General features: G+C 44.7%; 1 protein-coding gene across 6 annotated transcripts in view; it reads left to right on the forward strand.

Annotated features, from left to right (window-relative positions):
• Nucleotides 1–3,650: 3,650 nt before the first annotated feature.
• Nucleotides 3,651–15,733, forward strand: part of SCUBE2 (signal peptide, CUB domain and EGF like domain containing 2) — a 69,625-nt gene continuing 57,542 nt past the window's right edge. For 2 of the 6 annotated variants that reach the window (XM_043481751.1, XM_043481748.1), the window contains exons 1-3: nucleotides 3,651–4,206; nucleotides 5,310–5,432; nucleotides 11,998–12,123. In XM_043481751.1, the coding sequence (XP_043337686.1) occupies nucleotides 4,095–4,206; nucleotides 5,310–5,432; nucleotides 11,998–12,123 (361 nt within the window). In that variant the 5' untranslated portion in view covers nucleotides 3,651–4,094. The remainder of the gene's footprint in view (nucleotides 4,207–5,309; nucleotides 5,433–11,997; nucleotides 12,124–15,733) is intronic. The other 4 variants (XM_043481752.1, XM_043481749.1, XM_043481747.1 and 1 more) reach the window with 3 other exon arrangements.

Consider the following 15,733-nt stretch of genomic DNA (forward strand, 5'->3'; position numbering starts at 1 on the left):
TTCTTTTCTGCATTAGTTCTCAGGACCTGCTAACCTGCAGACTCTAGTACTTTCATCCGTATCTCATAGCTGTCTGGGGGACATCTCAGTAAACACCTTTCCCCTGGGGTATAGTATCATTTGTTCATCAAGATATTGCATTTTATTTATTGAGACCCACTTTGTGTCTTTTAGGCAAAGGGAAGAGTGTGAGCAAAAGAAAAGGTACAAGAGGTAGGAAATGACAAACTCCTGATACAAGTAGTTCAGTGTCGCTGGAGCATAACTTGTGGGTAGGAGAGAAGTTGGAAAGGCAGAGGGTGTCAGGCAGACCACAAAGGCCTTTGGCTAGGCAGTTCTTGTTTTAACTTACTTTTTGAGGTAAAACACATACAATAAGGTGTATAAACTGTTGTAAGTGTAAGCTAGTGTCTCAGTGAATTTTTACTGTATGTATACATCCATTACCCAGATCAAGATCTAAAACATTTTTAGTGTTCCAGAAAGTTCCTTCATGCTTCTTCCCAGTCAACACCCATTCCGAGAGGGAATTACTATCCTGGCCTCTATCACAATTCATTAGTTCTATCTGTTCTTAGCCTTCATAGAAGTGGAATTGTACAATATATACCCTTCTGTATTTGGCTTCTTTCACTTAATATAAATAATCATGAGATGTCTCTGTGTCATCGAATGTGTTAGAGTTTGTTCATTTTATTGCCCTACAGTATTCCATTGAATGAATATCTCACAATTTGTTTATGCATCCTCTATTTGATGGAGATTTGAGTTATTTCTAGTTTTGTGCTAGTGTGAATACAGCATTATGAACATTCTTGTATGTGTTTTTTTTGTGTAAACACTCATTTCTCTTGGGTATGTACCTAACAGAATGTCATGTTTAGCTTGAGTAGATACTGTGCAAATGTTTTTTAGAGTGATTGAATCAAGGGAGTTTGGACTTTAGCCTGAGAGAGACTGGGATTGGTGTGACAAAATTTACATTTTACTCCCACAGCCACTGTGAAGATGCACCGAAGGTAAGATTCAAAACAGGGAGATCAATAAAGAGCCACAGAGTGGGAACAACAGACCAAGTGAGGGATGAAGAGGTCCTGAGCTCTGGAAGCTTGCATGAAGGAAGAGGATGGTTTTGAGAGATGTTAAGAAGGTTGGGTTGACATGAGGGTTTGTATGTTGTACGTTGTGGGAAGAGAGAAAATGGACTCTGGTGTGACTGATAGGTCTCTGACCTAGTGTTGGCAGCATGATGGTGCCTTTCTATCAAGTGCTATCAAGAGGAAGCACTTGATAAGGAGCAGGTTTGAGGAAGAAGATGAACTCCATTTTGAACATCTTGAATCTGAGGGACCTGTGGGTGATAAGGTATGGGCATCCAGTAGTCAGCTGGAGATAAATGCACAGAACCAAAGCTAAAGGGAGACTTCTATTATAGAAACAAGTGAATGAACGAACCATCGGGGAGAGGGTGTTGAAAGGGGATCTCAAAAAGATGACTGAGAAGGTAATTCCTGAGAGGCTGGAAAATCACGAGCTTGCCTGCTGCCATGAAAACCTAAGGGAGGGAGAATTTCTAAAAGGAGTTTCCAAAAACTGCTGAAGAGTCAAAAAAGTGGGCATTGAAAGGTGTCCAGTGAATGCAGAGTTCACCCCAGCCATATGCAGTTCAGGGGCACTCATAGTTTTTGCTTCCACAGTCTTAGTGCCAGAAGCCCAAACCAGTGAGACAAGGCTGGCTGGGTTCTTTCTCCCCTCCCGTCTGGTTCACAGCCTCTTAGCCTGAGGGAGATGAGAAGGAGGTACAGCCTTAGCCCACGGACAGTGTGGGGACCTCAGTGAGACAATGGAGGGCAGACAGCAGCTACCTCGGGGCCCACCAAGTCCCCCTTGACGTTGGAACACTGAAAACATCGACATTTGAGCACAAATTTCCCCTGAAGCCTTTCCCCTATGGAAATTCCCAGTTGAAAACCATACCGACTATAATCTTAAGCGTCAGAAAGGTTGCCCAGGAATCTGGGAGCCGACCAGCTGAAAGAACGTTTGTATGGAAGTTCGGGCAAACAAAATAGGATTCACAACATTTTTGGAGATCTGTGCCAGTGGTAAACTTTTCCAGGAAACACGAGGGAAAACTGACTCTCTTAGGCAAAGAAGCACTGGGTCTTATAATTAATTTGTATTCTTACTGACATATAAACTTGGGGAAATGGTGAAGGGAAAGAACAGTGCGTCTTATTTCTTACCAGGCACAAGGACTGGAGGAGGCTCCCATAGAGTTTAACGGGCAGCTTTATGTATTTATATGCTTTGACTGGAGCTAACGAGGTCTGTGCCACACAATGGGCAGTTTCTAGTTGGATTTTCAAAGAAGATAACTTTGATCATTTCAGAAGCAATGAAGCCTGATGCAGCTGGAGAGAAAAAGAAGGCGGTAATTTATGGCTACCGTTAAGGACACAAAGACAAAGGCGGAGAGAATGTTTCACTAAGTGAAGATTTACAAATGTGTAAAAAACCACCCTTATGACTAGAAATAGCTGAGTGTCTCTCTCAGCACCAAACAAAAGGGAGTGGGAGGGATGGGGGAAAGATAGAAGAAGGGATGCAACCTGCTTGCATTAGCTGGGGATGAAAAGGTCAAAAGAAAAATAACCACAGAAAAGTTATTTTCTCAGATTCTCCAGCGGAGAGCAGCTCTAGAACTAGGAAGGAAGAGGTGAAGAGGCAGTCTCATCCTGGGAGTTGTGGGGATGGGCGGGGCAGAGGCAGTGGAGGAGAGGTGCTGAGCAGGGGAGACACGTTTTTGTGCCAGAGCTAGGTGGGGATTTTTGTGATGTTTATTTTTTTCTGATTATCAAAGGAATGAATATATATATATACACACACAGAGAGAGAGACATACACATATGTATATATGCATATATTCACGGGAGAAAATTTAATAAATACAGAGAAGCTCAAAGAACATTGAAATCCCTGAGTATGGTGTTTTGTTGCATCTGGGAATTGTTGCTACCTTTGCTCCTGGAGCCATGCTGATGCTACTCATCATGAGCTCCCATCTCCTGTGCCTAGGACGGTGTGGGAGGGCCCTGTGAAGGTGTGTTCTCTTGTAAGGATGTCTTGCTTGGAGGGCCAGGTGACAAGCACTGCCTTGTACATGCAGCTGGTCAGAACTTATGTTTATTAGCTCAGGTGGTCGTACATACCACTTGTGTCCCTGTTGGGCTGTCTCTTGTACCTGGTGGCTCATCCTTGACCTTCTGGCCCCCCTTTCCCTTCACTTTAGGGAATACATTTAACCACTTTTCAATGAAATGAACATTTTCTGTTATGATTCTGGGCCCAGCATCGTGCCAGAGAGGGACAGTCTCAGCAAAGTGTGGAAGAGGGTGTGGCGGCGGGGAGTAGGCCACTGTCCTCCGAGGACTTTGGGCCAGGGGATCAGAGAAGTCCTGGGTTGGGCAGAACGGAGAAGGGTGTAGACAGAGTGCCTGCTGAGGTGAGCAGAGAAGCTAGGGTCCGACTCTCCAGTGAGCTCTTCTGAGGCTCCGAAGGACGGGGAATCACTTTCATTCCATACACATTCCCCTCCTAAGCGGAGAGAAGGGCAAGTCCCGTAGGTGGCGTCGGGGTTTGGGGACTATAGGACTCTGAGCTACACAGGACACTTTCCGGGTGCCCCGTGTACCAATATTTCAGGCCAAAAGTGCTATTTGTCCTCACAAGAGGGACCGGGTCAAGTTGGAGGACACCGCGAACGGGCGGAGCGCGGCGGCGGTGCGGGAGCGGCGGGTTTGGGGCGGGGGGCCTGCGCGGGGAACTCGGGGCCCGCCCCCGCCCCGCTGACAGCCGCCCTCCGGCCTCTGCGGCCGCGCCCCCTCCGCCGGACCGCGCGAGAGAGGGAGGGGGCCGGGAGGGGCGGCCAGGGGAGGACCGTGTGAAAATGAGGCCGGGGCTCGGGGGCCGGGCGGGGCCGGGCCGGGGGTGTCAGAGCGCGGCGGGCAGGGCGCCCGCACACACCTCCCGGAGCCGCCGCCGCGCTCGCCGCCCGCGCTCCCCTGCCTGTGCCCGCAGCCGCCGCGCCTGCCATGGGGGTCGCGGGCCGCGGCTGCCCTAGGGCTGCCCCGGCGCTGCTGCTGCCCCTGCTGCTGACGGCGGCCGTCCCGCCCGACCGGGGCCGCGCCGCGGGGCCGCCGGAGGGTGAGTGTCCGGCCGCGGGGACGCACCTGGCACGCGGGGCGGGACGGGCGCCGGGAAGGGGCCGGGTCCCCTCGCGGAGGGGGCGCTCGGGACGAGCGGGTCGCGGCTCGGATGCGGGGCTCCGCGTGGCCCCTGCTCCCCTGGGGCCCTAGCCGCTAGACAGGCCGAGGCGCCGCCACCGCGCGGGTTAGAGGCCGGGGCCTGAGTGCGCGGCCGGGCCTGGGACCCGGGGCTGATGACAGTTCCCGCTCCGGTCCGCGTGGAGCGCCTGCTGGTCAGACTCGCGCGGGCGGAGCGCGGGGGAGCAGGGCTTGGGAGTCTCCTCTGCGGAGATGGGGAAACTGAGGGCTCCTCAGGGGTGAGGTCGGGGCTGGGAAGTTCTCCGATGGGCTTTGGGAATGTTTCTATCCGTGGAACAGCTGCTTTTGGAGAATCGGGGACCCCCGTTCTGCACGAACTGGCCTTGCAATACTTTCAAAATGTTTGTTTTTAGTTCACATGCTAGAGGGATATCAGCCAAGGAAATATTTCTGCCCAGGCGGGTTTCCAGGTTGAGAGGGTGGGCCGCGGGGAGGGGCTGCGGCTGGGGGCACCACTCCCGCTTTGCCTGGTTGGAGGGCTCAGAGCCCAGGGCGAGCTGTCCCCCCATATCGCAAACCCTGAGAAAGCTGACAGACCATTTTCTCAGATTATCTTTGCCACCTTGATCTTGCCTTCAGCAGGCCTTTACCATTGCCTGCTCATGTGCCAGGCACTGTGTGTGGCCTCAGGGACACAGACCCAATCTGTAATCAACCGTCTAGACAGGCAGGAAAGCGGTGACAATGTGATATGCAAGCACATCCTGGGGGGCATCTCACCTGCACTCTGGGGTCCTGGCACGCTTCCTAGGGGAGGTGGGTCTGAGCTGTGTAGAGAGGGCATCACAGTCAGAGCGAACAGTCTGTGCCTGGAAACAGGGGCCTGGAAATCATATGTCAATCCCGGGACTTCCAAGATGGTGAGATGTGAGGTGGTGTGGGCTGGTGGAAGATGATGCTAGAGAGGGACCAAGGCCAGGTCATCTAGGGAAACACCCTAGGAGTTGCTTTACTCTTTTGCAGACGTGGACGAGTGTGCCCAGGGGCTAGATGACTGCCACATCAATGCCCTGTGTGAGAACACACCCACCTCCTACAAGTGCGCCTGCAGGCCTGGCTACCAAGGGGAGGGCAGGCAGTGTGAGGGTAAGTGACCTGGTAACCAGTAGTGTGTGGGTCACTGGGGGAAGCCTTCCACCTCCTCAGTGCTTGTAGTGGCCACTTGTGTTGGTAAAAATGCTTCTATTCCCACCCTCCCACTCCAGCCCTGGGTCACATCACCCAGTCTCTGAAATGTATTTCAGATCCTTAAAAAACTGGGAACATCAGGTTTTCCCCAGAGCTCATCATACAGTTTCATCTGCCTGTGGCTCTGAAATGCCATTTTGTCTAGCTTCTGTCAAAGAAAAGTGGTGCTTTAGTAGTGTCTTTCGGTCCCACTCAGTTTGGGGGCAGAAAGTGAACAGCTGTGTTGATCAGCCATGCCTGCCGGAGCAGGGCTGATCCTTCACCTCCCCGGGGCAGCTTGTACTCTCACTCCAGAGTAGGAGTGCCCGAGTTCCGCCCTCCCCTGAGGCACTGGTGACTCCATCTTGTCCATGACTTCGGGCGGTTTGGTGTTGTGACCTGCCAAGCTTTAGAGCTGCACCAGGAGGCTGCCTCATTTGGAGCTGCAGGTTTGCCTCAGCCCTGGAAAAGTGTATATGGAGGGATGTTTTAAGCCCTTAGAGCGCCATACCTGGGAGCCTGAAGGCTGGACTCCACCATATTGTGTTCTGGGCCACTGGGGATTAGCTCGTGTCAGGTATTCTGAAGTTGGGAGCTGGCCACAGAGTGGACTCTCGTAGGAGCAGGCTGCTCTGGGGAATGGAAGTTGTAGCATGTTGGAGCTGGCAGGGCTCTTCTGGGAGCTCTGAGCCAATCCTGTCTCTCATGTTACTGATGAGGACATGGGGAAGGGGATTGTGGGCATGCTCGCACAATTAGGCTGCAGGTGAAAGAATGTTAGATAAAACTCCAGCTCCGTTGCTGTTCTCACATCTCTCCTGTTCACTCAGCTCCTGGTATCCCTCTTTGGTTGAGTGTGAAATCCTATTATTTACAGTCTCTTTTGTGCATGAGGAACAAAACTCCCACTTCTCATATCAGCGATGTGCTCCTGGTCAGGTTCATAGCAAGTGGGGTTGGTGGACCATCCATAAACCCTTCCGTTTCTTCAAGCTTATCTTTTCCTGGAGATAGACGGCCATCTCTCTCTATCTGCCCTGCATCATGGGAGGCCAAAAGACTACCTCTCTCTGAAACATTTCTCTGTCAATTCCTCCATACTGCATCCTCACTGTATTAAATATTCTATGTATAGTACTGGAATTCACATATGTTCATATCCTGCTTGGGGATAAAAGTGTTCACTTTTTCATTGTGACTTTCAATCACTGTATGCTTTCTGGGGGTAGAAACCACGCCATGGTTTCTTTTGAATAAACTACATATTTAGTAAATGATATTGAATGACAAGTGGCAAGAGTTTGGTGATTCTTAGCTATTGAGTTTTGCTTATCACAATTGAAATTGATTACTAACAGTTTAGAGTGAAAAGTTTGCTATTTAGTTTAAAAGAATTAATGATTGGCATCGCTGCTCTTATACTTTTAAATTGGTTTTAAAAATAATTTGTGATTATTGTTATAAAAATCAATACAAAACAATACAAAAATGTGTGAAATAGAAAAGTAAAGATCCTCCTATTCCTTTATCCACAGGTAATCATTGTTAACAGGGAGCATGTATTCTTTGTACTGTCATTTTCAACCAGAACCCTAGAAGGATCTGATCTTTTGAATACTTGGAGTATTTATAAACCTAGCAAGTGAGGCTCTCCCTGTTTAGTTTGGATTTCTTGGCACGGGGATCCGTAAGTGGAAACTTTCTTCCAAGAAGGGAAAGGAAAGAAAATGAGGATTGCAAAGACTCAAAGATACAGATACTCAAGGATGTAACTCCTTTATGTGTACTTTCTGGCTTATTAGTTTTTAATCCTCTTAGGTCCCGTCTGTGGTGTCATTTGTGCTGTGATTATCACCAGTCACTTGGCCCTATTTAAGTTCAAGGATGGGAACTGGTTTGCTCAGAGTGAACAAAATTTTATCCTCTACAAATTTCTTCTGCCAAAATGTTGGAAAACTGAAAGTATGGGACCTGAGTATTTTTAAAATAATGTGATTCAGAGGTGACTTTAGGTGAAGGATGTTATATTCTAAATGATCTTTGCTTATGTCCCAGACTTTGGAGAGGGGATGTTTCAGTGGTCAGTATTCATTATAGGGTCCTTATTTCTCAGTTTAAGGAACTGAATCATCTAGGGATGAATCTAGACTTGGCTTTTGTATTTTTTTTTTTTTTACTTTTTATTTTGAAATAATTTTAGACTTCAGAAAATTTGCAAAAGTAGTGCAGAATTCTTTACATATGTCTACTACTTATTTTACCCTAATGTTAGCAACTTATATAACTGCAGTAGAGTATTAAAACCAGGAAATTAACATTGGCACAGTATTATTAACTATATAGACTAGCTCAAATGTCACCAGTTTTTTCCTAATGTTCTATTTTTTTCCCTTCCGGAATCCAGCTCAAAGTCCCACAGTACATTTAACTTGTCTCCTTGTCTCCTGCAGTCTGTGACAGTTCCTCAGTCTTTCCTGGTCTTTCTTGACAGTGACTTGTAGATGAGTGCTGTTTGGTTCTTTTGTTGGTGTTATGTTTCCACATGATACAAAGTGATATAGTAGGAACAGACACGATAAGAGAATGTCCTGTGTTTTCTCGTTCTGCATTTGTAATAATACAAAAGTGAAACTTTTGGCGAGGCTACTACAGAACAATTTTTGTGTGCTTTTCATTGCATCACATCTGGGGTACACGATGTCAACATGTCCCACTACAGGTGATGTTAATCTTGATCACTGGTTAAAATGATATATTCTGTGTTTTCCACTTCAGAGTTACTTTTTTTTCCGTTTCAGCAGAGCTATATCTTGGAGCAGATACTTTCGGCCTATGCGAATGTCCTGTTTGTTCTCAAATTTTGTCCACTGATATTAGCATCTAACTGTGGATCTTGCCTGCATCAGTTGTTACTGTGAAGTGTGCCTCTTGGTAGTTTTGTATTTCTCTTGTTCCTTGCACATCTATTAATAGGGCTTCTCTAAGGAAGCTCTGTCCTCATTTCCTGTTTATTTATGCGTTGATTTATGTGTTTATGTATGTTATGCCAGTATGGACTCCCAGGTATTTATTTAATTATATAGTTATTTATTTTTGGCTCAAGTTGTTCCAGCTTTAGCCATCGGGAGCTCCTTCACATGGTCCCCTGTGTCCTGTTGTCATGCCCCCATCCTTTTTTGAGAAACTCCTAATTTTCTGATACCACAAAATGCTCCAGCCTCAACCTGTATTTTCCCCTCCCTAGCCCTGGAAGCAACCACTTCTTCAAGGAGCCCTGGTTTTCCTTTTATTGGGAAATGGTGTATGGAAACCAAGATTTGGATGCTTGATATTTTCATTGTTACTGGGATGTCATTCCTCCTAGGCCCTCTCAGTGGACAGAGCTAGGAAATATATGTATGTATACTAACCCGCACATACACACTTATCTATTTTTATTCCTTTTATCTATGCATTTCTCTATATATTTAAAAACAGTGAGTTACACTGATACTTCAGATTCCAAAGCAGTATCACAGGATTATTCTAACCTCCCTCTTGGCTTATTTATAACTTCTTTCTCTAACAGTAAGAAGCCTGGCTCTCATTATTTGCAATATATGTATGTTTGTTCAATCCCGGTATACACATAAAGTATATACAGAATTGCTACTCCATAATCCTGTGGGTAAAACAGATTTAATAATTAGGGTATGGTATTTATATACAACTGTTTTTGTTTTCAACCTTACAATATCCAATCAAGTCATTATTTTTTGAATTTACTTAGGCTAGTACTTTTCTTCCCCATCCCCTTCAGTGTGGTTGCGTTATTCATTTATAGTACATTTGGATTCATTTGTTTCTCTCTGTATTCCATTTTTTATCTTCCCTCAGTCCCCACTTCTGCTTCCTGCTTGATGTGTGTGTATGTAAAACATCACCATGGTTCTGAATCAAAGTTGTACAAAAACCAGAGAACTGTTACTCCCTCATCCTATTCCTATCCTGCTTGCATTCCTCATTTCCACCCCATTTCCCACAAGCCATGGGTCACCAATCTCTGTTCTTTCTGGTTTCTCCTTCCTATGTTTCTTTTGTACAAATAAGCAGCTGAATATGTATTTTCTTTTTAACTACTTCACTGAGTTATAATTTACATAGCATAAAATTCACCAATTCTAAGTAATGTACAAATCAGTGATTTTGAGTAAATTAGTTGAATTGTACAATCACCACGTTAATAGCCTTCAAACATTTTCCTTGTCTCTGTTTCAGCCCCAGTTCCAGGCAACCACTAACCTATTTTCCTGTTTCTGTAGTTTTGCCTTTGTGACCATTTCATCTAAATGGAATTATATAATACATGGTCTTTTGTGTTTGGCCTCTTTTGCTTAGCATAATGTTTTTGAGGTTCATCCATATTGTATCCTGTAATGATATTTCATTCCTTCTTATTGTTAACTAGTATCTCATGGACTTTTGGGTTGTTTCAACTTTTGGACTCTTATAAATAAATGTGTTGCTGTGAATATTCACCTGCAAGTCTTTACGTAAACGTGATTTGACATTTCTCTTGGATATATATCTAGGAGTAGAATCTTTGGATTATGTGGTAAATTTGTGTTTAATCTTTTAAGAAACTGCCAAGGAACTTTCCAAAGTGACTTATTACTATTATTATGCCATCTTATTACCATCAGCAATGTATGAGGATTCCCATTTCTCTGCAACCTTGCCAACATTTGACATTGTCTTTCTTTTTAAAAATTCATTATTGATTTTTGGCTGTGCTGGGTCTGCTTTGCTTTGAGTGGGCTTTCTCTATTTGCGGAGAGTAGGGGCTCCTTTCTCGTTTCGGTGCGTGGGCTTCTTGTTGTGGTTGACTTCTCTTGTTGCTCAGCAGAGGCTGTAGGCGCACAGGCTTCCTTAATTGCAGAACAGGGGCTCAGTAGTTGTAGCACATGGGCTTAGTTGCCCTATGTCATGTGGGATATTCCCAAACCAGGGGTCAAACCCATGTCCCTACATTGGCAGGCAGGTTCTTATCCACTATACCACCAGAGAAGTCCCTGTCTGTCTTTTTTTATTATAACTGTCTAGGGAGTGTGGAATGGTATCTCGTGATTATAATTTGAATTTCTCAAATAACTAACGATGTACTTTTTTTTATGTGCTTATTGTGTTGGAGTAGAGTGTTAGTCACTCAGTAGTGTCCAACTCTTTGTGACCCCATGGATTGTAGCCCACCAGACTCTTCTGTCCATGGATTTCTCTAAGCAAGAAGACTGGAGTGGGTTTCCGTTTCCTTCTCCAGTGGATCTTCCCAACCCAGGGATCAAAGCTAGGTCTCCTGCATTGCAGGCGGATTCTTTGTCATCTGAGCCCGTGTATTGTCTTTGGTAAAATGTCTATTCAGATCTCTTGCCCATTCTAAAATTGGGTTGTTTGTCTTACTGAATTATAAGAGTCTTTTATGAGGTATGTGATTTGCAAATATTATCTATCAATTTGTGGCTTCTCTTCATTTTCTTAATGATATCTTTTGCAATGTAAAAGTTTAAAATTTCCACAAAGTCCAATTTATTAATTTTTAAATTTATGGATTTTGTGTTTTGTGTTATATATGATGTTGTATCTAAAAAAATCTTTACCTAACCGAAGTTCTCAAAGATTTTCCCATAAAACCTTTATATTTTTTCTCTTTAAAGTTTTCTAGTTCTAGCTCTTACATTTAGGTCTCTGATGCATTTTGTGACTTTTGTGTATGATATGAGATAAGGGCCTAAATGAATCTTTTTTTATATGGATATCCAGTTGTCTCAGCACCATTTCTTAAAAAGACTATCATTTCTCCCAATAAATTGCCTTAGCATTTTTGTCTAAAATCAAGTGACCATAAATACAAGGTTTATTTCTGGACTCTTGATTCTGTTCTAGTGATCTGTTTGCCTGCCTCTATGCCAGTACCACACACTGTCTTGATAACTGTAGCTTTATAGTAAGTGAAAATCCTCCAAATATGTTTTCGTTTTTCAAAATTGTTTTAACTCTTGAGTCTTTTGCATTTCCATGTAAATTTTAAAGTAAGCTAATTTTGAAAAAAAAAAAAGCACATTGGAATTTTATGTGTATTTATATCTCCTTATTTTTTACATGAACATATGACAAATAATCTTATGCATTTTGATTTTTTTTACCTATTAGTATATTCTAAAAATCACTCCAAATCAGTTTGTAGAGATTTTTCCCATTGTTTCTTTTTAACAGCTGCATAGTATTCCACCAAGTAAACGTACCTTAATTCTTCAACTACTTGTTATGGACATTTAGGTTTTTCCCAGTATTTTGTAATTACAAATTCTGCAGTGAATAACCTTATGTATATTAATTTTACTGTTGTTGGAGATTCCTAGAGGTGGGATGGCTGATTAAAAGGTAAATATATATTTCTCCACACTAAAGCAATAGTGCCTATGTGGCTTACTTCTGTTTTGCTCCTCAGATATTGATGAATGTGGAAATGAGCTCAATGGAGGCTGTGTCCATGACTGTCTGAATATTCCTGGCAATTATCGCTGCATTTGTTTCGATGGCTTCATGTTGGCTCATGATGGTCATAATTGTCTCGGTAAGAAAAACGGGTAGAGATGGTAATTATCATTTACCTCCTCTCTAGCACCCCCACCCCTGTCTTTTCTTTGACAAAAACATATTCATTAAAAGAAAACTGGGATCAGAAACTTGTGTTTTCTGGCTCCCCAGAAATCATACTCCCTAATAGAAAACCAGGGTAAGTATTTTAGTTTTTATGTGGTCACTCGTAATATAAACCCTCCATTGTCCAAGGAGGTGGTGGATATTGTCATTAGTACTTACTGACTTTCTGGCATTGACTTGTTACTTTTAAGATCTTTAGTGTTGTGTTAAAAGGGTCTTGACTTAAAGCTATTTCTTTAATCCTGTAAACATCTCTATTCCAGAATCAAGTAAAACTATTTGTCGTAAATATTCCACATGTGTGCTTGGATCTCAGCCAGATAGACTCCCCTCTTTTTTCTTAAAAGAGAGAGAAATTCAAACAGAAACCTTCCATTAACATCCTCCTAGTACCCCACAAACCAAAAACATCTGTTAGAGTTTCAGTCTCTGAGTTAGGAACTGCAAAGAGCATTGTTTACATTGGTTCCTTATGCTAGGAATAAAACAGAATTTAAAAATAGCAAGCAGTTGGATAGGGCTGAATGTTGGATGGTCTTAGAAGATGTGGCACACCTGGAAGGCAAGTGTTTATGGCCTATTTGCACTTGAAGGCTGATGTTAGCAGTGATACAGAAGGACATCATGGGACTCAGAGGACATCAGATTCCTTTGGCATCAGTCCTTCGTGTGGTTGACCCACTGATGTCCATTTGGCTAACCCAAGAGAAGCTTGAGCCAGGCCCCACCTCTGCAGGGACAGCTAATTCAGATGCTCCCTTGCTGTGCAGTGGAAATGGCCACTTGATCAAATGCTTTGAGTTGAGCATGGTGGTGGTGGTGACTTAGTCAACTAAGTTAAGTCCGACTCTTGCGATCCCATGATCCCGTGGATTGTAGCCTGCCAGGCTCCTCTGTCCATGGGATTTCCCAGGCAAGTATGCTGGAGTGAGTTGCCATTTCCTTCTCTAGGGGATCTTCCCAATCTAGGGATCAAACCGGTGTCTGTCTCCTGCATTACAGGCAGTCTACTGTATTGCAGGCAGTTTCTTTACTGACTAAGCCACTGGGGAAGCCATAAAAGTCACTAAGTGAGTATAGGCTGAACTTACATTTTGAGTGTTGGGGGAAGGAGAGTATTTGGGACTCAGGCCTGATATAACCTTTGTCATGTCACCTGGAGCCCCATCCTGATGTTGACTCATTCCCTTCCTGCCTGTGTGTGATATGAGAGGTCCAGCACTGGTTAGACCACTTGGCCTTCCAAGCCTGCAGCTCTCAGGAAGAAGAGATTGAGGGCTGGGAGTCACTAACCCCTCTGCAACTTTCTAGGTCATCAGCACCACAAAAGGACACATTAGAGACACAATCCTGAGAGCAGCAATAAATTGAGATTAATTAAAAACTAAAAAAAAAAGAAAGAAATTATATTTAGCGTGTAATTTACAGTATGTTTAAAAAAAAAAAACATTTTCTGGGGGAAATCACTTATTTCCCTTTGATTAGCCAATGGCGTGTTGAGGATCTGTAGTTGATGGAAGACCCATTGATCACAGTTGTGCCCAAACTCACAGCCTGGGGGAAGTGTGAACTTCTAAAGAACAACACGCAGAACCACCCAGGAGTTAAGGACTAAGGACCTTGGGTGGGGTCATTTGGAGTAAAAGCCTGCTCAGAAATCCCGAGGCCCCAAGTCCTTCCTTGCCTGGCTGCTAACTCAGATATTTCAGCAGACTGTTTCCATTTCCCCCTCTCTGGGGTCTCTTTCTGGGTTTGGTAGCAAGAGTCTGCCTTGCAGAAAGGCCCTGAGCATCCTGAGTACCTCTGAAGGGGCTCACGATTCTATGAAAAGGAAGGCGAGAGGAAGTACAGTGATACGTGAAGAGTGGGGCCAGCACACAGAGAAACCTCTCTGCCATCTGGACTCAAAAGAGCAGAAGCATTTTGTGACGGGAAAGGAGCTCAGTATCAAAATTTAGGAGTGGCAGTTTTCTGTGTTCTCTTGGATAGCCCCTACCTCTCCTCAGCCCTTGACCTTACACCAGCTGCCAATATATGAGCCAGGATATGCAGAGGACAAACAGCACTGAGTTCTGGCTCTCTACCCAGATTGCTCCAGGATCTTGGGTGCCTGTGAGCCTGAAAAACAAAATGTAGCTCTTCCAGACAGCTCACCCCACCTGAATTCCATTTCTGTTTATTGAATATCTGAGAGCACGGAATAGCTACTAGGTCTTGTAGCCTATTAGCATCACTTGAGAAGTTTAAAATGACACCAGGTCTCATCCAAGGCTAGTTAGACTAGGGTGGTCCAGATGTCAGCGTTCTAACCTGCGGCCAGGTTGTGAAACACTGTTTTATGCTCTGCAGAAACTCACCAGCCTAGTGTGCACGTGAACGTTTGTCTTAATTCATTCCCTGATAGCTCAGTTGGTAAAGAATCCAACTGCAGTGCGGCAGACCTAGGTTTGATTCCTGGGCTGGGAAGATGCCCTGGAGAAGGGAAAGGCTACCTACTCCAGTGTTCTTGGGCTTCCCTTGTGGCTCAGCTGGCAAAGAATCCACCTGCAATGTGGGAGACCTGGGTTCGATCCCTGGGTTGGGAAGATGCCCTGGAGAAGGGAAAGACTACCTACTCTAGTATTCTGGCCTGAAGAATTCCATGGACTGTATAGTCCATGGGGTTGTGTAGAGTTGGACACGACTGAGCAACTTTCACTTTAATCTGAGTGTATCACCCAACTTGATACTTTCTGATTGCTTTGGAGAAAAGGAATAGTGGGTGAAGCATGGGGTAGGGTGGGGCAACTCAGAGCCGGGCCAGATGCTGGTGTCCAGAGAGGCAGATTGCTCCTGCTCACCCCGGTCCTCTCGGCAGGAACAGCCAGGCCAGGTGTGTCCCAGCGTCTCTCACCCTCTGGAATGTGCTCCCTTAACCCTTTGGCACGGAGAAGGGCAAGTTTGTTAGGCTTCAGGGGATGGCTGGAGTCCCATCAGTTTAGTAAGGCATCTGCTAGGTAGTGTGGGAGGACGGATGACTGTAAGATCTGAAGCTTGAAACCAGATAACAGATATTTAAATGTGAATGTTCTTGTTACAGATGCCCTCAGGAGCTAGTGATAGGCACATGGGAAATGAGGGCCGGAGAAAATAAATAGCTTTTTACATTAGCGTTCTCCTCGAGCCTCTATCAGATCTGAGATTTTTCTGGAAGTTTCCTCTTCTTTAGCTCTGATGATGCTATGCTCTTCTTGTTTGTTCATGCATTGAAGAGTTAATATGTGCCTGCAGGTTACAGGGCTATGCTAAATATACTTTTAAAAAAATCTGTCTTCAAGGAGTTTGCAATCTAGTGGAGATGGATAAATAAACAACTTTGAGGAGTCAAAAGGTACAAATAAAAAAAAAAGGTTTTGAGAATGCATAGCTGTAAGTGTATTGATGGAGCTGTGTACAGGAGTGTGTGTGACTCAGTGGAAGAAAGGTCCTCTAACCTTGCCCTGGGGCCACAGCACTGGGGCAAGGCTCCCTCCCTCACTGCT

This window comes from Cervus canadensis, chromosome 11, assembly GCF_019320065.1.
Source record: "Cervus canadensis isolate Bull #8, Minnesota chromosome 11, ASM1932006v1, whole genome shotgun sequence".
Classification (NCBI taxonomy): Eukaryota; Metazoa; Chordata; class Mammalia; order Artiodactyla; family Cervidae; genus Cervus; species Cervus canadensis.